We start from the raw sequence: 22,859 nt of genomic DNA on the forward strand, positions 1-22,859 counted from the left end.
TGTCAGTGTCTGCAATTGTATGCATCTTTGTATCTAGGTGTAGCAGATAACTGTCCTTAACACCCCACGGCCATAGGTAATGCTTCCCAATCCACACACAGCGCCTTCCTTCATCCACAGCTCTCTCCTTTGCATCCATAGCGCAGTTGCTTCACTGCTGCCAACGGCCCCCTCTCCCATTACCTCCAACTCCCTTCATCCTCCTCTCATCTCCAGCCACCAATGCCCTCTCTTCGCACCTCGGGGTCACTCCTCGGCAATTCGGTGCAGGGATTGAATCGGCGTGTCGGGGTAGGGAGGACTCGTACATGTCTCTCCCTCCCTCCACATGTCTGCATCTGTGTTCATGTCTCTCCGTCTGTGCACGTCCCAAATGCCTTTACCGACGGTCATACCTTCAGTGTTGATATTGCTCCGTGTGGGGTTTGGCCCCAGGTATAGAGACTGGGCGTAGACGCATCACCCAATGGCACTGCAGTGCATTCAGCCGGTTTTACATGGCGAGCCGATAGGAGGGCCGTGAACGGCTCACAGAACGTTTCAAGTAAATAAACCACTTCCAGGTGAACTTTTACCCAAAACATTGAGAAATAAATCTCTTCCACCGCTTTGTCAATGTGCGGTTCCTTCCACTTCACACCCCTCGTGTGAACGCCAGGGCCCAGCTCCTGCGACCCTTGCCGCATGTCTCGAGCCGCTTGCGTAAACTCATCGCACGACGCGTACAGCGAAGGAACCGTTTTATTGACAGCAATGACATGACACGAGATAAACAACGCGAGCAACTAAAGCCACCGTAGTGTGAAAAAAATACAACTTGAAAAATGGACAAATTTGCGAGTTTGTTGCCATCAGTAATAAGTTACACCAAAACCTATGTCCAGGAACAAGAATCTGAGAGGTGGGCTGGAGGTGTCTTGTAGATTGACTGCCCCCCATCACAGGAATGTGGAACTTCCTCCCCTGGCCGAGGACTGACAACAGATTAGCACGGCGCCCCCCTCGTGACACTGGCTTTTAGGAGTGAGTGATTATGGGACTCGAAGGGTTGAGCGCTGATAAGAGGCATTTAGATGTTGAAGAAATAATATCTTAACTGTGCTACCAGTGTCATGGAGATGAATAAATGTCCATTCGGAGCTCTTGCAGAGCAACGTAACGTCGCCCTGTCGGAAGGTGATGCCACAGCAATTTGTGAGGTCCCTGCCATTATCTCTCATCCCTAAGCTCTTTGGTGTCTCATCGCTCACAAGCTGATGGAACCCTCACAGCTGGAGTATTCCACATCAATTTAGAACCACGATTATTATTTTAACACCATCATCCCACGACTCTCGAGAACCCAGTTTAATTATGGGCGGCTGAACCCCGATTCGAACGCAGGGTGTCAGCGGTGTCGCCCCAATGCTCCGACACAGCCATTATAAACGCCCCGAGCCATCTCGCACCCTCCACGAGCGAGGGATGCGAGCATCCGAGCTGCATCGGTTGGCTTGCCAGCAGAGAAGACCCTTTGCGGCCGCTCTCTTCCCAAGAGCGCTTTGATCTCCATGAATGCAGTGCCCAGTAGAGGGGCCTTTCGACAGCTCCCTCAAGCGGAGGCCCTTCCTCTTCTCACCTGGGTTAACAAAATGAACGTTACGTCCGCCAACAGTGCTGTGAACAAGCAATTGCAGGGCTGCACCCTGCCTAACGCAGCACCTTCCACATTCACCCTGGCAGCAACAGCCGGATGTCCTAAACACAACCCGCAGCTCGCCACGTAGACAACACGCAACTCGTCGGGACTGCGCCGCTCACCGCTTCACCACTCTAACTTTATTCCACGACTTTCGCAGACATTGGAGCCACCTAAGAAAGCAAAGCTCCAGCAGCATCAATTTTAGGCAAATAGATGCAATTGGAGCATTCTCACCCAATATTTTCCAGGTTGATAAATCAGGCAGGTGGCATGGGACCGACAGCCACAGCCACAGCCACACTGGGTGAGGCGTGCCAGGTGCAGAACTATTTTCCGGGTCACCGACACCCGCAGACTCGGGTGAGAATTTACCCCATAGAATTTGGGCCACAAGGTCTGAACTAGCGGGTTAAAATAATATAGTATTTTGACCCCAGGCATAATGTACTTGTATTGGCCACATAGAAAAATGTACCACTCATGATTTACTTTCTTGCTTAGTATTGACAAGTTCAACATCTGCTTTGGGCCCAAAAAAGACATCTATCCTTACCAAGGAGTGACTGGACAAGCAGTCCTGCATTGGATTGGCTACCCGTGGGTGCCCGTCGGTACCCACGGGTAGCCAGATACCGCCATGCGGACCGGAACCGAGTCGGTTTGACGGCATGCCGTCGGGGTGCGGGTCGGGCACAGCGTGGCCCCGTGACCCCGTAGCGTGGCCCCGTGACCCCACAACATGACGACCGTGACCCGCCCGAGCGACTTGGTCCTGGACGGGACCCAGGACTCTGCTCCATACCAACACGCGATTCGTAACATCGTCCCTGCGTCTGCTCGGACCGTTTGGGGTGCATGGTGGCGTGGGGTTTTTTCTCGCGATCGGATAATTGGCTAAACAATCGGAGTGTGCGATTACGATGGACATTGTCAAATAATCGTGGGCTCTGAACAAGTCGCGTGGATGCCGCGTTGTACGGACACACGCACTGCGATTTGTAAAACATACAAACGTGCAGCAAAACTGCCCGACAGAAACGGCGATAGACAGTTTTTACAAAATGCATTGCAAAATGTCCCCATTTTTGCTATTTAACAATGTCCCTCTTATTGCTATTTAACAAGTACATGCAGCTCAGAAGAAAAGCATCTCGATTCCTCTGTCCGTGTGTAATGGAATGGCTATCGTACAGACGGAGCACGCATCCCTGTGTGTCGACGGGAAAATTACAAATCCCACTGACAATGACTTTATACAAACAGTAATGGCCATTTCAATATATGGAGATGAATTCATTCCCTTTGTTACCCCTAAACGAGGCTGGAAAAGCAATAAAGGCGAAGGCATCTCCATGCAACTGTACAGGGATTTCCTGCAAGCGATGCAGCAAGAAAGTATTTTAATGAAACGTCGAGGCAGCTGTTAAACTTGAGAAACGAAAACAGCTGCCAAATCACGGACGTCACAACGCCACCGCGACGCAGACCGCCGGCGCCGCGGGAGGAGCGAAGCGCTCCATTGCCGCCAGCCTCGCCGCCCACGCGCGTCAGCGCGGTCTGCTCCGACGCACGCGCACGTCGGCCACGTTTGACAATGGCCACAAAAAGTAAAAAAAACGACGACATTCTAAACTCCACGGCGATAAAGCGACGAGGCAATTCAAAACTGGGGTTTCGCCGCTAACGGGGATCGTCGGGAAGGTGCGGCGCCGTCCCCGCGGCGTGCGGAGGCTGCCACCTGCTGCTGGATTCTCGCGTGGCGCCTCCAGCTGCAGACACAGCCACCGCCCCCCCCCCACTCCAAAACCACAATGCAGGTCAGGCAGCAGCAGCAGCAGCAGCAGAGAACAAGCAGTGCCGTGCTCCCTGACGGTACTTGCTGGTGAAGAGAAGCCGTCTCCCAGAGGATTCCCGGGAGCCCGTCGGCGTCGGTGCTCGGCACCGGTTGCCCAGTCGAGGCCGTACCACGGAGTTTCTCTCTCTCCCCCCTCTCCCGTTTCCCTGGCCGGAACCACCCCGCCCCCCCTTGAATTCTAACGCAGTTTATTTTCTTCTTCATGTTTGTACAGAGTCTTGAGATGTGACGAGATCCAATTGAATTGTATGGAAAGTGTAAACTGTTGTCGTGGCGCCGCTACGGAGACGAGCGTTGCGGTCGGCTTCCTGGGTCAGGGTGCGTCTGTGGCGAGGGGAAAGGAGGCTCCTGGAGGTGGTGCTGTGCCCTCCGCCCCCTCCCGTGGCAAAGGGGTCGTGAGGGTCCAGAGGTCGGCGTTACGCGCTCGCCTTGGGCTTGATGACCCAGTCGGCGTGCGGGTTGGCCTCGTACAGGGCCCTCATGTGGGTCTCCGAGTCCAAGCAGCGGTCTCCTGTCGGGCAGGGGGGACACGGGAGATAAGGGATGAGGTACGGGGAGACGCGGCGGGGAGAGGGGTAAGAGAGTTTGGCGCGTGTCTGCGTGCCTCACCGGGGACATACACCATGGTGGAGTCACCGTTTCCCATCATGCCTCTGAAAGGCGGTAATTTACATTTAAATTAAGATTGTTTATTTGAAATGAACACCGTGAAAAATGACATTCCGAGCGCAATAACTCGTGCTTAAAGGGACTGTCGTAAAACACGATGACTTTCAAACGCGTCGCCCTCAAGCCCCTCCACATCAACATTTCACTCCCACCACAAAACAGATGGCTCTCATCTTGTAGCTACACAGCTCTGCTACACATCCCTCACCGTCGGCCATGAGTTTAAATCTTCGTTCATGAGAAGAGGACCCTTAAAGCGACTCGCAGGAGCACCCCGGTGATGCCACGATGGGGTGACTTCCATCACTTGCAATACAGAAACTGCAATGATATTACTAGAGGGTCAGTGAAAGTCCTTTAAAGGTTCATGGGACCCTTTTTGGTGGTATCAAATTGACAAGTATAGGCTTTACCCTTTCAAGGTGTTATTCAAACACCAAGTAGAAACCTTTTGCAAGGCATCAAATCTGCGTTAACCGCACGCGCCTGTGGTAAAACATGCACACAAAGACGCCTTGAAGATGTAGGTGTCGTCTTTGCAACCGATTGTCCTTCACCAGAGAAAGCCTTCTGCAATTGCTTGGTCGTGACACTGCTACTGGAAGGATGGTCCACTCGAGGGAGCAGGACAGTCCTCGCGACATGGTGTTTGGCCTACTCTTATCACGATATGAGACAGCTGCCCATTTGTTGGATGGACCGTTTTGGAGGAGGCTCACCGATGTTGCCGCCCATCTCGTGCAGACAATATTCCTGGTGCTCCACGATTTTTCCCCCCTCGCTGTGGGCAAAACACAGTTGGCATCTCTTACATCACCGCACCACGGCACCTCGGCACCACGCCACCACAGCGGAGCCACAAGCGGTGAGGCAGCAGCCAAAGCAGGACTGGCACTCGGCAAGTGAAATTAATGTCCCACGGTCACTCAAGGTCAAAAGTTCATCACTACCTTCCTTCTGCTAGACCCCACAGGTTTTGCACATGCGACATGCAACCTCCAAAGTCCGCTCTCAGGAGGACAAATTGACGAGCCAAGTTGACAGGAACGGGTACCAATATTAGCATCATAATATTAGCATCATAATAAAATCGTAGTATAATTTGGGAGAAGACCAAACAGCAACCGAGGCGAGGAGACGCTAACAAACAATGGCACCTCCCTGCACCCCCGACTCCCATGCGCCTCTCCTCCCCTCCCCGCCCCCCATGGGCAGGCGAGGCGGAGGCGTCGCCGCACCTGTCGGCGAAGAAGCGCGCGACGAGGTCCCCGGCGCGCACGCCCTCGTCGAGCTGCACGGCCATGGGCAGCTTGGAGAGGAGTGGCGGCGCCGCCACGCGAATCGTGTACGACAGCGGCTCCACCTGCACGACACAGACAAAGACCCCCCCCCAACCCCATAGCCTTAGCGCACCGTCGAGGCGAGTGCTGTTAGCGAGCAGCAACTGTGAAGGCCGGCGCGGCAGACGAGGGGGTGGGTGGCCAGCACCACGCCCGGCCGCCTTTGTCTCCCAATTGGCGATGCTTATGCCCGAGGGGAGCCCCAGAACCGGTTCAGATATTCGTCACCAATGTTGGCCGCGAGCGGGAATTGAACTCGGGTCGCTGGGTTCCTAAGCACAGCGCGCTAACCGGTGTGTGTGTCCACATGCACACACACACACATCACTGCATGCACATAGCATATAGTGCATGCAGCATGCACGTGAAATTGTGTTTTTTCTCTGATTTACATTTGCTTAATCCTGGTCCCTTTAGTTCCTACCTGGTTCAACAAAATACACTTAGCTTGAACACCGAACTCACACAGCATACACGGTGTGTGTGTATAGCAGCCAGTGTGAACGGACACTCAAAACATGTGCACAGTAGTCAAAGTATGCACACAGTACATAGCACACACATATAGCATTTATGCATGCACATAGCGCACACACACTCAGCATGCTCACTCAGTGTGCAAAGCACACCAAGCGCACACAGTATAATATGCATTGCATGCGCATAGCAGACATAGGAAAATGCGCAAAACACACACATGTACACATGTAGCAACACGGTGCAGCACGCCCAGGCTGATGCACACACATCGGTGCAGAGCGAGCGTACACGACACCACAACAACGCACACCCATACACCATCAGAAGCCCATGCGCGCTGTGCGATTAGCTGCGGCCCAGAGCCTGCAGGCAGCTGTGCGTGCTGAGGAAGTCTGTTTACTTATTTGGAAACGGGAGTCGCTGTTTTGTCTCAAACCATTGGGAGCAAGACGCATTGGTCAAGGCAATTTTCTAAAAACGCGTTTGGAGAGCAACTCTGCTTTCATGGTCACGTTTCAAAGTCAGCACACAGTTCCCTCGTCATTTTAAAATACTTTGTACACACGCAGCGTTCCACAGCCGGCCTGCTCCACACAAAACAACAACAGTTACCCTGCCATCAAACAGCGCGAGTGGGAGGGGGGGCAGATACAACGGGCGGGGGGGGGGGGGAGGTGCCGGGTGGCGTGCCGCGGGAAGCGATGGGTTTGTTATTTTTAATGGCCTCACCTCGCGCCTCTCCAACTTCTTGTCCTTGTCGATGCGGGTGATGCGCAGGAATCTCCTCACGCCGCGCTCCTTCTGAGGCTGCCGCTTGTTGGCATCGTTGAGCTCCCGCACTTGCCTCAGCAGGAACGGCGGAATCTGCGAGGGCACGACATAGCGGGTTCGCCGTGCGTGCGGGGACGAGCGAGGCTCGCGCTCATTAAGGGCGGCGCGGCACACGAGCGGGTGGCGACGACTAGGGCTGCCATCTGTCCTCGTTTTCTTCTTACTGACGAACAATATTAATAAGTAGAGTCCCCTTCATGTATCCATGTCGCCTGTAAAAAAATAAACCCCGGCAGCGCACCACCTCGGCAGCATTGTTTCAAGAAAGCAAACACTGGACTGGTTTTGACATACAGCGTCTCATCAACAGTGTCAGGCTCACGAGTTGAGGAGATAGCTGCTGTCGTTGAAAATCTGCCTTCGAAGAACATTAAAGCTCCCGTGTTTTGCCGGTTGAGCGACCGTAAGGAGAAGGATTCAATACTACGATGAATCCACACGCAGCTCTCTGCTTTTCTGACAACGTAAGACATTCTCCTTCCCACGACGCGTCGCAGTTCGTAGCCCAAAGGTGGCGAATGTTTTAGAAATTTGCGGTTCCTTTCCAAGGTCGACTCAACCTTAAATTGGTACGTAGTGCAATGGTTACAAACATCAGCAACGGGGAGGTAAAGGCAGCCGAAAATGCACGCGCGTACCATGCGCCGGTGCGTTAAGGTCCACGCACGCGGCGGCACCGATCCCCGCGGCGAGCGTGTCAACGAGGGTGCTTACGATCCAGAGCTTGCGCTGATCCTTGACGAGCATGCGCACGAGCCCCGCGTACGCCGCTGCGAACTGGCGGTTGAGCGGCTGCAGCAGCGCGCTGCCCGACGACATGAAGAGGTTGGGCGCCATGATGAGAGACACGTTCCACAGGTCCATGCGTGTCGCCGTGCTCGCCTCAGACACCTTCAGCAGCAGCTCCAGGATGGCCTGCAGGAGCAGCAGCGGTAGCAGCAGCCTGCCATTAGTTTAATTGCAATCAATTCTCCCGTTTAGACAGTGATTGGAATTCCACATTCCAATAGAAAAGGGAAGTGTCTCGATAAAACAACCACTGTTGATCATCCCAAAAAGTGGTATCCATTTTATCGACCCCAGATGGATCATGGGCCGAGTCAACCCCCCCCCCCCCCAATCCATGATTTGAATCTCGACCTGCCAATTGCGAGCCGCTCACCTCTACCGCAGAGCCACCCTGCCGGATTGTAATCTTGCTTTGCCGATTATCGATTTTGAATACTCAGCGAAAAATGTCTCGAATGTTCTAACGTGTGCTGCTGGATGGAAGGTAATGGGCGTCGTTTGGCATAATCAGCTGCGTTATTCTGGGCGTGGCTTGTAGGGGGTTTCCTACCTTCGGGAGGCAGGAAGTGGGGGCGCCAGCAGAGTCTTAAAGGGGCCCGAGTATTCGACCACAAGAAAGTAGTTGATATTCTATGGTTCTTTCGGTAGATAGAAAAAAAAATCTAAAATAAAGTGATCTAAAAATATCACGACGTTTCGACCGCAACACAAGCGGTCGTCATCAGGAATAGGAAGGTTAGCTTCTGAAGGTTTAGAGATGGGCGGGGCAGCTAATGATAACGTAGGAGAAAGCCGACACCGGCAGTAGGTCTACACCAATCAAAGCATTGCACCTCGCTCCACACACCCACACTGCTGACGGTGGATGTTGACAAGAAAACACAAATCAAGTCATGACCCAAAGTGGTTGATGACATCTTTCCAATGATTGCTGAGCTTACAACCATCCTCTCGGTTGAAATTGTGTCTGTGCCTGTAAATTTGGATGGCTTAATGAACGAATCTTTATTGATAGCCAGTGGGCTTGCAAAGTACCATCGTCTTAGAGAAATGAAATTCGTGTGAGCCAGCCGCATTAAAATAATGATCAGCCACGGCAGAAGTATTGGTCCTACTGTGTTTCCAATCTGCCCACGGACACGGTCCGAGACGTGTCGCTTAGTTTCCCCAATGTAACTACTGCCGCAGACACGGCTTAGTTTGTAGACGCCGGGATATTGCATGTCAGGGAAGACATCCTTCACAGATAGGATCAGATCACGAATTATATGTACTGTGTTAAATCGGACCTGGCTCTTGTGTTTGTTCATGATTTTGGAAATATTTTTGGTTACCCCTGCTATGTATGGCAAGGTGATGGTTTTGATTGGATCCTTAGATGGCTCCCTCCTCACGGTTGGGGTGATGGCTTTGCGGATTGTGTAGTCAGAGTATCCATTCGCCTTGAGAGCTTGGTGTATGTGTTTGAGTTCACTGGTTAGGTCTTCATGGTCGGAGATACATTGAGCTCTATGGTGCAGCGTTTTGATGAGGGAATTCTTCTGGGATGGGTGGTGGTGGGAATCGGGATTTAGGTAGGCATCAATATGGGTTACTTTCCTGTAGATAGAATGGCTCATTGAACCATCACTTCTCTTTTTGATTAGGACATCCAAGAAAGGTAGCATGCCATCCTTTTCTACCTCCATGGTGAATTTGATGGCTGGGTGTATGGAATTGATGTGGTTGAGGAATTGGTTCAGAGCCGGTCGGCCATGTGGCCACATGACAAACGTGTCATCCACGCATCTCTTCCACAAGGACGGGCATAGAGTGGATGCCTGGATGGCGTCCATCTCAAATTTTTCCATGAAAACATTGGCTACATCCGGAGATAAGGGAGAACCCATTGGGGTGCCTTCAGTTTGTTTGTCGAATGTTCCATTCCAGGTGAAGTGTTGGTGAGGCAGTGTCTCACCATGGCCAGTACATCAGCATTCAGTCCTTGTTGGACCAAATATTTAATTATTGCAATGGTATCGGGCACAGGAACTTTGGTGAACAAAGAAACTAAATTGAAACTAAGGAGCAAATCACCTGGGGACAGAGAGATGTCTTTAATTGACGATACCAGGTGAGCCGAGTTTAATTACAGCTGAGGTGGTCTTACCAGTGAATGGCTGCAAGTTCAGACAGATATCAGGCCAGTTTGTAGGTGGGTGAGCCAATGGTGGAGACGATGGGACGAAGGGGTGTACCTCCTTTATGCATTTTTAGTAAGCCATCTAATCTGGGTGGTTTAGCAGCACAAGGTTTTAAGGAGAACCGTTTGGTCTGTTCAATTAATGAAGCTGAATCAGTGATGATACTGTTAGTTTTTGTAACGAGGCTGTTAGTGGGATCTCTTTTAATGTTTGTGTAGCTACCATCATTAAGTAGGTCCTGAATTTTGTTATTATACACGGTTTTGTCCATGATGACCGTGGCATTACCCTTGTCGGCTGAGAGGATGACAATATCATGCCTCTTTTTTAATTGAAATAACTCAAAACGCTCATCCTTACTGATGTTGCTGACTGGTATCTTAGCGCTTTTGAGGGTTGCAGCGATTTCAGATCTGTCGAATCCAATTGTCATGTCGATTTAAAAATCCACTTGCACCCATAACCCAGATCACTCTTGCTAATTATTGTCTTGGTGTCTCGAGTTCTCACCGGTTAAAAAAAAAACTTGACTTGACTAACTTTAAAATGTGCCCTTGAACCATTGTGTTTTAGCAGCAAACTTGACTGGTTTTGACTTCTACGATTGTCATCAGCAGGTGTGACCGGTCAAACGCTGCTAGGTTGCCGGTGTCATAGGGAGGGGGGCATGCATTGCTCTCAGTGGCACGGCGAATTGGAGAGTGCTGCCCCCCGGCGACTGAACCCGAGATCACTTGAAGGGAACTCGGGGGAGCTCTGCGATATCCGTTCACGAGCGCCATTTCCCCGCTCCGCGAGAGGTGCGACGGATCGTTGGTCGCACGGCACCGGCGGCGCGATCGGTAGCGAAGGCTTCACCCGACCGATCGGGCCCTCGGCCAGGACCGCAAGGCCGACCGCGGGAGAGCGGCCGTCGGCCGTGACGGATGGCAAAACGCTCACCTTGAGCACGTCTCGGTTTGCTGCGGGCAGCAGGATGATGAGCAGGTTGAGAGCTCGGATTCTTTGCTTTCGAATTTCAATTTCTGTAAAATGAAGAGGATAAAAAAGTAAGAAGAAAAAAGGCCCGCCGCGGTTATTGGACGAGGAGCCGAAGTGCGGCACTGACGATCGGCGGCGCGGTGCCAGGGCATGGCTCTCTCCTGGGCCCCGTTCAACCAAAACCCACACCCCACGTGGAGACTTCTCAAGAGGCCGGCTATAAAGATGCACATTCCTCAAAAAAAGCTGTCGGTCGAGATGCCTATTTAACTTTTTTATGCAGCAGTTGATTTCCTTTCTCGATTTCAATATTTTTATTAATGTCTCTGCTTTAGAGTAAGAGACAATAAACTGTAACACATTGCTGTAATAACAGTAATGTAAGATTACGTGCCAAATCATCTCGCTCGGCGAGTGATGGAGTCAGCCCGCTTGTAGCCTGACGAGACGCGGGGGAAGAGAACCCCTGCAAAATTACGACTGCCCCACAGCAGCGACACACAACGTCTGGAGCACGAACAATGAATAAGAATTTCTCCGTGCGTGCGTTTGTGCATGTGTGCAGATTTTCTCAGCATTTCTGTGAGGCCTTGGGAGAGGGGCAATCCCTCAGCCTGGAAAACATCATGGGGCAAATTGGGAATGACCCTGCTGAGGATGCGGTGCCTCAAATATTGGAAGAAGTAGTCACTGCCTGTGAGTGGCTGGCTGAGTTGCCATCTGCTGAGGAAGTACTGAAGGCGATCCAGAGTCTGAGACCAGGAAAAGCACCAGGCAGAGATGATCTCCCAAGCGAAATGTTGAGGGAGGGTGGCGTTTGTGCACAGACTCCCCTACATGACATCATAAAAACAGTCTGGACCACTGGACGGGTTCTGCAGGATTGGAAGGATGCCCTGGTGGTCTCTCTCTTTAATAAGGGGGACCGCACAGACTAACAACTACAGGGGCATCTCAACCCTCAGTGTGCCGGGAAAAATCCTGACAAGGATTATTCAACATCGCCTTGCCAGTCCTACATAGATGCCATATTTTGTCTGTCTGTTACAGCAGAGGTGTAGGGAATGCCAACAATATCTACATCTCTGCTTTATTGACCTGGTCAAGGCCCATGATACCATGAGTAGGCCTGAGCTCTGGGTTGTTCTTCATGCTTTCGGAGTCCCTGACTCTCTGCTCAAACATTAAGGACCTTCATGATGGTGAGCGGGCCTGGGTAAAACTACGGGGCCGGGAGTCGAAGCCAGTCCCTGTTCACCTTAGGGTGCGTGAGGGATGTCCTCTGGCTCCCACATTATTTAACATCTATTTCGACCACGTAGTTCGTGAAGCCTTCGATGGCTGTACCGGAGGAATATCTATCTGGTACAGATACAATGGGAAGCTGATCGATGCCCAGTGCGGTCAAGGGATGGCTCCCCATTGGTCAACCATGTAATGCATTCTGATGATCTAGTGATTGCTGCTCACTCAGAGGAGGAGTTAGAGGTGCTGCTGCTGAACCTGGAGCGTGCCACTAAGAGGTGGGGCCTTACCATCAGCCCCACCAAAATTAAGCACCTGGGTATGTTGTACCATCAGACACTCCACCCCACAACTCCCAATTAGTGATGAGGCAGTTGTGGAGAGTGGGAAGTTTCCCCAATACCGAGGCAGCGTGCTCATGACTGGCTTCGGTTTGACAGTAGAGGTCTCACTTCGAATCAGTTGAGCGGGATTATCTTTTATTGGCTGCGTAACGCTGTGTGGAAGCTATCTGATCTGTCGCTCCACACTAAACTTCAGGTCTTCTCGGCCACCGTCATGCCCTTCCTTCTCTACGCTTGCAAAACGTGGAACCCCCTAATGGAACATCTTCGCCGGTTAGAAACATTTAGGCTGGCCTGCCTACGATCCATCCTAGATTTCACCAGGCTGGATTGTGTGAGGAGCTCACAAATCCCTGAAAGATCTGGGCAAAGTTCCATCGGTGAGCTCCGGCAGGCAAGGCTGCGTTGGCTGGGTCATGTAGCCCGCATGCCCAGCCACCGCATGCCTAAACAGATTTTGTTCGGCCGGATAGAGGGGGCTAAATGGGCATGGCACGGGCTAGAGAAGAGATGGAGTGATGTGGTACAAGAGGACGTGGAGCTGAGTGGACTTGCCAATAACTGGGACCAGCGGTGTCAGGATTGGCTTCTGTGGAGGAGGCTCGTGAAAGACGCTGCTGGGCAGTTGGAGGCAGTCGCACTCCAACAACAACGGAGGGCAGAGGAGCGACGCTCACAATAACGAGCAGAGCGCCTGGCGGCTAAAACACAGCAAGTCGGCACAGTAGGAGGCACAGGTCAGTGAGTCGACCCATGGCACCTGGGTCTTCCCCGTGACCTCCTGCTGGCGGGCGTTCGACACTTCACGTGGCCTCAACATGCACATAGCCTGGCACAATCACTGTGGTGACATCACCGTTACTTAGTGGCGAATGGTGGTTGTTGCATGTTTGTGTGCGAGTTTGTTTGTGCGCCTGTGCACGATTGTACTCCCGTGTGTGCAATCGCGCGAGCGCACTTGTGTCTGTGCGCACAACTGCCCGTCGGTGCGTGCGCGCGTACTCTCCACGCTGGTGAAGGCGGTGAGGTACTCGGCGGTGAGCAGCGGCGCCGGCAGCTCGCGGATGAAGAGCTTGAGGAGGCTGGCTGCGTCGTGTGGCCTCACGTCGTCCCAGGTGACGGCGCCGTCATAGAATCCGGCCTCCAGCTCCTGCCGCAGACTCTGAGCATGGGGAGAGGAACAGGAGCGACCGGCGGCGAGCGAGGTGAGGGAGGAGGTGAGAGGGGGGCAAGGGAGGAAGGCGAGTCAGCGGACGTAGCTGAACGATCGCCGCGAGGGGCCGTTCACCCGGGCAGCATAGCAACCATCTTGATTTGAAGCTTTCGTGACTGCAGGAATCCATACTTTCTGGTTCTTTTGGTAAAGTCACGTAGATAGAAAAAAATAGCAACTCCTCAGTTCGATTGGCTCGGACTTCACTCGACTTTCACTTGACCACGTGGCTCAGGGACTCCAATTAGTCGGTGCGTGGCCGACTTCCACGGCAATCGGCTCTGGCTACGGCCGATCTGCTTCTGGCAGTGTGATCCCCAGTTCCAGATCATCTTCTCTGATGTTATAGAGACATTTTGTTATCCCTGAACACCCTCTGATTGTTGTCCTCTGGACGAGGTCTAAGATGTCCCCTTTTAAAACCAGAATTGTTGGTACTTGAACACTCAGATACAATACCGGATTAATGACTACGACGACAATGATGATGGCAATGATAGGAATGGATGATGAATATTACTATCGTTATACTACATCGTGACAGAGATGGCGATGACAATGAATATTATGATGATCATCATCGTGAAATGACAACAATGACCACTGCAGAATGACAATGCGAAGGACGATGCATCCTGACCGTGAAGCTGCATATGATGTAGCAGTGTTGGATGACGACGATGGTTGACGATGGTTGACGATGGATCGGGCTCCTCGATGGGGACGATGCTGCGTGCACCACGCACGTCGCCTGCGGGCCACACTACCTTAATACGCGACGATGATCCGGGGATCCTGAAGATGCCCTCCGTGTCCAGCCCGGTCTGCTCCAGGTGCGTCAACAGCTGCACGGGGACACACACGAGGGCCGGTGGGGGTGACCGCAGTGAGCCGCATGAGTGCGTGCGTACGTACGTGCGTGCGTACGTGCGTGCGTGCTCGGTGTAATGAGTCGATGAGAGGCTCCGGAATAAAACCGCTCACAATTTTTCCTCCAAATCTTAATTCAGATCGTCATATCACTGTCGTGTCATATGACAAGCCATTGTTTAGAGAATGGCCCACAGAAGTGTACCTGGTAGAACTACTCCTCAAGATGCCTTCAAGTGTTCTCTCGTCCACACAGCAGAGGGCAGCAATTTCACCCGCTCGGCGCATGAGAATAACGTACACTGCGCATAAGATTTGAATCACCGAAATAGAATTGTCAGATTAAATGAATAACACATTTTATTGTGATGGGATTTTCCGGGGTCATTGGTAACTGGACTGAGACCACCAACTACTATACTACACTTGAGAACTCTGTTTAATCACAGGCAGCAAAACCTGGATTTGAACCCAGCGGTGCCGGCTCAGCGATCTGACCTCTCCAATACTCCCAGCCACCTCTGGGAGCCACTTACCTCTTGAAGAAAGAGCGGCACTTTGACACCCGGTGAAATTTTCTGGTCCTGCTCCAGCAGAGTGCTCAAAGGAACCCCAAAGAGCCGTGAATCTGCCACCGGTTGAGAGACGGGAGAGAGGCGATGGGCAGAGTGAGCACCAGGGCAACGGTCCGCCAGCTTTGACGTTCTACGCCACCAAACCCCAGCTCCTTCTGACCTCGTCCGCGGGGTCCAGGCCACGCGGCATTGCAGCGACGGCTCTTTAATAACAACTCGGGCGAGCCTGTAACGTCGCAGCCGAGACATTTTAGGTCGAGAAAGGCAAAATTCCATCATCTCGCCGTGTGTGAAATTGCTTCGTTGAGGGCAGGCGCCAGGATGATTTGAGAGGTTGGCAGACCGGCGCGGGGTTGCGGAAGCGGCCCCGACAATGCAGACGCCATTACCGCAAACAATCGGCACGGGCGCCAAGGGGGATGTTTTGGTTTTATTGCAATCACCAAATACCAGCCCGCAGACGCCGCATGGCAGCGAATGACACAGAGCGAGATCAGAAGGCCTCCTCCAGGAAGAGGGACGTTGGGATAAGTTTCACGGTCGCCAAGCGGAGAGATGAACAACAGGAACAAGAGAAATGTCGTGTCCCTGAGGCCTTGCATTTGAAGCCTGGCACGGATAAGAGCAGTCAGTCTTGTAGATTGTGTCTCTGGCAAGCATGGGGCTATCAACGGGTGAATGTCAAGAGAAAAACGACCGTGGTTTAAAAGGTAAATTTAAGGCCTAAAATTGAGACCACTGCCGGTGGAACAGCCTCCACTCGAGGGTATCTGGTCTCCTTGGTTGGAAGAGATGGGCATCCTCCACAGTTAACCCCACCACGTGCGACCCGGTGGACTCCCGTGGTGCTGTGCCCATGCTCACTGCGAGGTGGGCACAGGTGGCAGGAGCGGAGATTCAAGAAACTTGTGCCGCTGTTTAAACCGCAGTGCCGGAAAGTTGTAATTAACCGTCGCCCCCTCTACGGCACGTCCGGTATGCCGATTACCACAACACCTCTGCTCGAGCAGCTCACCTCATTTCTCGGGTCAACGTCAACAACGGTTACTGCTCTGGACATTCCTCAATGTGCGGCGACCGGTATTCTACCGATATATTTCGTGCCGTCACCGGTAACAACTCTCGTGTTCACCTTCACCGCCATATTCGGAGCGTTAAGAGAGTGACAGGGAAGTGAGCGGAGAGGCGTCCGGGCACGGGGGCGTGGGGTGAGCACCTTTGGCGCGCACTTTGACGGGCCTGTTGCGCGTGAAGTCGATGTGCAGCGCATCGAAGAAGGCGGCGAGCTCGATAAGCGCCACGCGGTGCACCTTGCGCATATCCTCGGGGGACAGGTCTCCGATGCGCGTCACGCCCAGCTGGTGCTGCAGCAGCGTCGCTGCCGTCACCGCCGGCGCCGTCGTCGTCGCCGCCTGCAAGGGGAGATGGCGAGCGACGTCACGAGGCCCCGGCGTGTGGTCGTGCGCGCCACTGCGTCCATCGTAGTAGCTGCTCTCGTCTTGTGGCGACACCTTGGCTGCAGGTCCCACGCTGCCCAGCAGCGTGGCCGCGTCACTTCAGGGATTTTAGTGCGGCTACGTCGCGATGCGAGGCAGTGCGACATCCATGACGACGGTGCTACAACGTGCGGTACATCACGGGAAACCTCAAACCCAGTGGCGACACTTGGGGTCTTCGCACGTGAGGCGCTCACAAGTGACGCCATCACATCTATCCCTGTATTTCAGGAACGAAAAAGGAGGATTTCTCCATAAATCTGGCTGTCGCCTGATGCTAGTTGCAATTACTGGTGAAACGTCGTACTCGGATTGTAAATGTTGTGGATTTAAATTTTGACTTCAAGCTTTCGTGACTGCAGGAATTCATATTCTTTGGGTTTTTTGGTAAAGCCACGTAGATAGATAGATACTTGGCTTTACCGAAAGACCCAAAGAATGTTGCGGATTTACTCTCCAACACACCAGTGTGCTGTACTAGTAACGAATTGGCACGTTCTGTTAACGTGACAAACCTTACTAATTGTCTGTGTCGGGTGGTGGCGGGTTTAACGACACATTTATATTCATGCGATCTAACCCAAAAAATGTGTATTATAGACTTGGGGTCTGTTCGGCAATGTTTCGGCGGGAATCAAATTGGCGATCCTTAATTTTAAAATCGTGGGCAGAATGAAAAATGCCACCACCAGACGTCGCCAGCGCTTTCTAACTTCTGATAAATCCGGCAGCTGCTGTACAGTCGACACATGACTTTTAGGATTTAATCTAAAATTCTCCCCTTGGTCACGGAACTCAAGGAAACCACTCCAATGTCATCAAGCACATGCGCAGCGCCACATTTTTGCTGTTCATACCTACAACACGGAACGTTGGACTTCCAAACCCCACACACGGCGGGCACAGGGAAGACTCGTGGTGGACTCACGTTCGGTGTAGCGGCAGCGGCGGCGTCGCCCCGGTGTTTGTGCCGCCCCTGCGATGCCTCCTCCGAGTAGGGCACGTCACAGATGATGTCTGTCTCCGACACCACCGAGTTGCGTGACCGTTCCCTCTGCAGCGCCGCCGCTGCTGCCGACGAGTCTGGTACGAGACAACCACAATCATCAAACGGCTCCTACACTTTTCTTTGTACCGGCTTGATTTAACATTGCGTACGCATTCACCGATGCTGTATTAAGTTGGACCACGTCGGCCGTTACCTGCAATTTACGAAATTTCTTCAGAAGCGCCACCGACGCCAGCAGTTATAACCTTTATTATAGAGTTCTACTCTCTTACTCCGTAGTTTCTCGAGCTGTCCGTCCTCCTCCCCACGGGTTGGTTAACTTTACACCCAATGCCGACGTGACGGGTTAGCTCCGATCCAAATTAGCTCCGTGTGCCCGGGGAAGCTGGCGGGCGGAGCAGAGCGTCGCAGCCGCTTGCCGGCTCGTGCGAACGACGGAGCGAGCGCAACGCAGGACGCGCGATCACTCACCGTCGTCCGACAGCTCGTCCTGCGAGCTGGGCTGCATGCAGCTCATTCCCATCCCGTCCGTGTCCTGTCCGACAACAGAGAAAAGACAGCGTCGCCTACGATTCGCGAGAACCCAACTCCACATCGCACCGAGTCCCAGGAGCCGCCGAGGGTGACACATTTAAAATCAACACACGCTGAGTATTTGGCTGCTATAAATTTCCACATGATAAACTACTTCATTGAGCCATCCTTTGTAGCCAGGCCGCTTCTGAAGGAGCTATATAGTTCAGTGGGCCTTACCTGGTAAAATAAAAAGTTTAGTTTCTGTTTTATTTTGGGGCAACACTCGTGTCTGTTGGCGCAAGTCTGGGACTGGAGTTCGTTACTGTCGCCACTCGGGGGCGGTGTCATCACGGCGAGTGAGCAAGGAAGGGGAGCAAAGGGAGATGGGGATCTGGGCATCGAAGGGTGTGCAACAGGTCGCTCCCCCAACTACCAACGGCTTCCACGCCCCTGCGTCCCTTGCGCTTCTTAAGCTTTCATTTCTACCACTCAAGGGCCCCGAGCCTGCAGTGGAAATTCTGCATTCCTACAGCGAGCGCAAGTGCTTCCACGTGACAATCACAAATTATGTTTTCACAAAGTGGTACTAATTTGATCGACTCCGGGAAAAGATGACGATGCATTGAGTCAACCTTTGAAAACCTTCAGATTGTGGCCCAAGCACACAAGGCTTTTTGATCTTAGTTCTTCGATTTCATATTGGACTTTGTGTAAGCGCACGAGTACCATTGCTGCTGCTGCTGCCTATCGGTGAACAGGAAACGGCCCCTGCCATTGCCAGCGGTCGATTCGAGTTGGAGGCCTATCCAATTTCAAATCCCACTTCAAATTCTTAAAAGCCACTTAATTTATTTTTAATGACGGTGTGTGTGCATTTCAAATATTCCTATCCCGAAACCTTTGGGCAAATATCCCAAAGCAGAATCCTACTTTGTGTGGCTCCTGGTAAAGTTATTTTTTATTTTATGATTTACTTTCATCTGGAAGGGGCCGCGAGATGTTTATTATGCATTTTACATTATTTATTCCTCCCAGTCTTTTTTTTTTACGACGGCACCTCGTCTCTCCGGGCTGCGAGCCACGATAATTTACTGCGCCATTAGAGGAAGCGGCGTGCGTGGCTTGAGAAGATAAGCGGTACCGAGCGAGCAGGGAGAGCGAGCGGGGAGAGCGAGCGAATGGCAGGCGGCTCGTGTGGCGCGTTCGTCTGGAAGCTCCAAACCAACAAATCACCTCGGGCGATGGGAACCGTTCGTTTGGTGGAAACCAGGCCCAGAAAAAGCCTTGTGGGGTTGTTACATGGACAGGTTGAGAAGCCACGAACCAGAAGTTCCGACGGTTACGAGACCACCAGCACCGATTTGTGCAAAGTCCTAGACCAGGGAAGTATGACGGGCACATTGGCCGAGTGAACGCGACTTTGTAAAGCCCTAAACTCGGATAATGCCCACGTCAACAAGGAGCTATAATGCTTAAAGCTCCACGCAGATGGATTCAAGAAGCCATTTCTGTACTGCCATTTCCTAATCGCCTTACAGCCCAAGCCCACAGCCCCTGGAATTCCCAGCCCATCTAATTGCGTTATTAACTTGGCTCAACCTGCAGGTAAGAGGCCATCAACAGGATAAGCTCACGAGTGGCTTGGCGAATCCCCACCACGTGGCGAGCGTTCTCGGCGAGCGTTCCGTCACGCGAGTAGCAAGGCAGCGCCGTGTGCACGAGCCGCAGAGCACGGCCACTGCGCTGCACCCCGTGACACCATCTCGGTAATCGGCGATCAAGCTCAATCTCGTTACTTTGCCGTTTTCCCAAGTGAAAAATCGACAGAATTTGTGAGAGGAGGATGCGATGGCGATTTAGGAGTCGTTCCAGGTGAGTGTTGAAGATTCTTTATGAGTTCCCGAGGGGTAGTGCCAGGTAAACTGTTGAGTGACATCACGCCGGGCCCCAGCTCCTCTCGGATTGGGGGGCCAGCAGAGCTGTGGTGTGGGAGAAGCCACCATCACAGTGATTCACCGCTGAGGAGGAGAGAAAACTTGGAGGACAAAGGGACATTTGTTGATGCAGTGCCCACGCCAGCACTCCCCTAGCACCGGCCCGAAAGACGCGATGCCAAGTAGGCATCACGGGTCCTGTGTCCGTTCACCACGTTTAACGCCCGTTCTCGCCGAGCGAAGTATATGGACGGTCTTTCCGACCGCATCTAAATACTTGTTGGGAGTTCGTTTGGCGACACCACACTGTCCGGACATCTGAAGAGCTGGCGAGGGATCGGGCACCACCAGCAAGGTTGCGGTTTGTCCGCGGCGACGCCGCGCTGCTCACCACATTGCTGCCGAAGATGTCGCGCACGTCGCGCACCGTCTGCTTGTTCTTGCGCCGCATCGTCTGCGTGTACGTGTTGATGCGGCGGATGGCGGCGGCCGCCTGGGTGCGCGTGAGCGTCGCGAGCAGCGCCTCGGCGTCCAGCGCCCGCTCCTCTTCCGCGGCGGCGGCAGCGCCGCCATCGTCGGCACAGCCCCCAGGGCCCTCGGCCACGGCCCCCCCCGCCTGCTGCTGCTGCTGCTGCACGACGAGCGTGGAGAGGCCTGTCTCGTGCAACCAGTCCGCCTGCTGCTCCTCCTCTGTGAGAGACGCGCACACGCGAGGGGCAGGGAGGGGGGAGGCACACACATTCACGTGAGAAGGTGTGTGGGAGTGGTGGTGCAGCGGTTGGTACGCCGCACGGCTTTGTTACACAAACTCCAGCTGGGAGCACTGGTGGCACATCTGCCAGTCATCTCAAACTACCTGCGAGCGGTTTACACTTCAAATGGCCTCAAGCTGCACCTAGCCGGCTATAGTTGTGTTTACAGGTGCATGTTATGTGTTCGCTAACAGAACTTCTCCTTAAAGTGCATGAAGCCTCTATGGTATCTTTGTGTTTGTGACAACACGAAATTGCGCCTCGGCATCTCCGACACGGCCACAGTGGTACCCACGCTGCAGCGGGCCGCCTCACCGTCCGCGGGTTTGATGAGGGCCTCGTCATTGCCCCGGCTCTCCTTGATGTCGTGGACCTCAGTCCAGAAGTCTCGCTCCGAGAGCTCATCCAGCGAGTCCTGGGAGCTCGAACGGTCGAAGGAGGGACGCACGGGCGACACGGAGTGCCGGGAGGCCGGAGTCATCGCGTCCCTGGTCACCACCCAGGAGAGAGGTGGCGGACCGGACAACCCAGGTGAGTTTACATTGTTTGTAAACAGTCTCCGATTTCTTCTGTAACGTGGATGTTTTCACTCCGATTTATATTTGCTTAATTGTTGTGCTTAATTTAATGTTTTTTATATATTTTTGGTAATTTTGGAGACCCAGGCCACTCTTGCAGGGGTACAATCCACGTGAACGAGACGACTGATGAAAGGAGCAACGCAAAAGGGATTGCCAACCACGCGGTTGGCATCCGGCATGTGGAACAATTCCCCACTTTCCATTCTTATGCTCACAAGCGCGGTGCAAGCTCGCTACCACCTGTCCTCTGGTGTCACTGCAACATGGAACTCCATTGCTGCTTTATTCGCTGCCTGTGAGTGACCGCCTCCCTAAAATTAAACACGTCCACTAATTCTGTGCAGCTTCTCGAGATGCGTTCCAGTTTAGCCACCGTGTGTCTGGCGGCAATGCAAGGACACAATGCGGTCTGCCTTAACACACTGATTGGGCAAGTGCTGTTAACGAGCACCGATGTTAGCGAGCAGTATAAAGACAAAGATCCCCCGTATAGCCTTAACACACTGATGGGGAAAGTGCTGTTAGCGAGCACTTATATTAGCGAGCAGTATAAAGACAAAGATCCCCCATATAGCCTTAACACACTGATGGGGAAAGTGCTGTTAGCGAGCACCTATGAAGGTCGGCACGGCGCTTTCGGGGGTGGGTGGTGGCCAGTACCACCACACGCACAAAGGCGATGTACACGTGTTGACACGTACAACAACAACCGCCATTCGCCACTAAGTGGTGGTGACGTCAGCACGGCGCTTGTGCCAGGCTATGTGCACGTTGAGGCCACATGCATGCACACAGGCGCCGTGCACACTGGCACACATAAACAATGTGTGCAGTACTGTAACTGTTCTAACTTGAACTGAAACCGTTATCAACTGAACATGATTAGATCAACATTTCACACAACTGGCCTCCCTGCCTACTGCTCTCAATGCAATTCTTACCTGAACCGTTAGCTAACTCTATAGGCAATAACATCTGGAACTTCACCAGCATTGGTTCAAGCGACCCTGACTGCGGATCAGACACTGAATATCGAAACCCACCCAGAGTATTGAATTAATGCTGCTGAAATGCACTTCCAAAAAGCCTTGTAGGCGATGGGAGGTGAAAAAAACCGCATCTCTTTTTGCACTGAGGAACACGTGCGAGAAAGAACACGAAGTGACTGCATATTTGTTCTGGGCTATTGATCACGTCAGAGTGTTTGTCAAGGACAAATAAAGTGTAATGGAGGCGCAAGGACATGTTAAGGCTTCCCTGAGAATATCCTGACCACCCGCAAATGATTACTGGAAATTATTGAGCATTTAGGAGTTATAAAATGCTCACTTATGATGCTCCTTTTAAGTCGGGTGCTGTGGGGGTGAGGGCATGATGAGGATGTTGAAAGTGGAGGAGCTCTTGGTTATTTCCGGCCAGCACTTCCCCCCCTTACTGTCAGTTTTTAATTATTTTACACGGAACATGCCACGTGAATCGCGTTCATGACCAGACGTGATTTGTCAAGTTATGTCG

The 22,859-nt window shown here is 52.7% G+C and overlaps 1 protein-coding gene across 1 annotated transcript in view; it reads right to left on the bottom strand.

The window, feature by feature from the left end:
* Window positions 1–723: 723 nt before the first annotated feature.
* LOC144733071 (rho GTPase-activating protein 18-like) overlaps window positions 724–22,859 on the bottom strand; it is a 31,520-nt gene continuing 9,384 nt past the window's right edge. Inside the window, exons 3-16 of the mRNA XM_078614812.1 lie at window positions 21,079–21,251; window positions 20,403–20,701; window positions 18,033–18,096; window positions 17,481–17,635; window positions 16,273–16,468; window positions 15,018–15,109; window positions 14,379–14,456; window positions 13,401–13,560; window positions 10,771–10,853; window positions 7,571–7,771; window positions 6,755–6,889; window positions 5,444–5,568; window positions 4,925–4,986; window positions 724–4,047 (exon numbers count right to left, since the gene is read on the bottom strand). Coding sequence (XP_078470938.1) covers window positions 3,953–4,047; window positions 4,925–4,986; window positions 5,444–5,568; window positions 6,755–6,889; window positions 7,571–7,771; window positions 10,771–10,853; window positions 13,401–13,560; window positions 14,379–14,456; window positions 15,018–15,109; window positions 16,273–16,468; window positions 17,481–17,635; window positions 18,033–18,096; window positions 20,403–20,701; window positions 21,079–21,251 — 1,918 coding nt within the window. The 3' untranslated portion in view covers window positions 724–3,952. The remainder of the gene's footprint in view (window positions 4,048–4,924; window positions 4,987–5,443; window positions 5,569–6,754; window positions 6,890–7,570; window positions 7,772–10,770; window positions 10,854–13,400; window positions 13,561–14,378; window positions 14,457–15,017; window positions 15,110–16,272; window positions 16,469–17,480; window positions 17,636–18,032; window positions 18,097–20,402; window positions 20,702–21,078; window positions 21,252–22,859) is intronic.

The sequence above is a fragment of the Lampetra planeri genome, chromosome 2 (genome assembly GCF_965212315.1).
Source record: "Lampetra planeri chromosome 2, kcLamPlan1.2.h2, whole genome shotgun sequence".
NCBI classification, from domain to species: domain Eukaryota; kingdom Metazoa; phylum Chordata; class Hyperoartia; order Petromyzontiformes; family Petromyzontidae; genus Lampetra; species Lampetra planeri.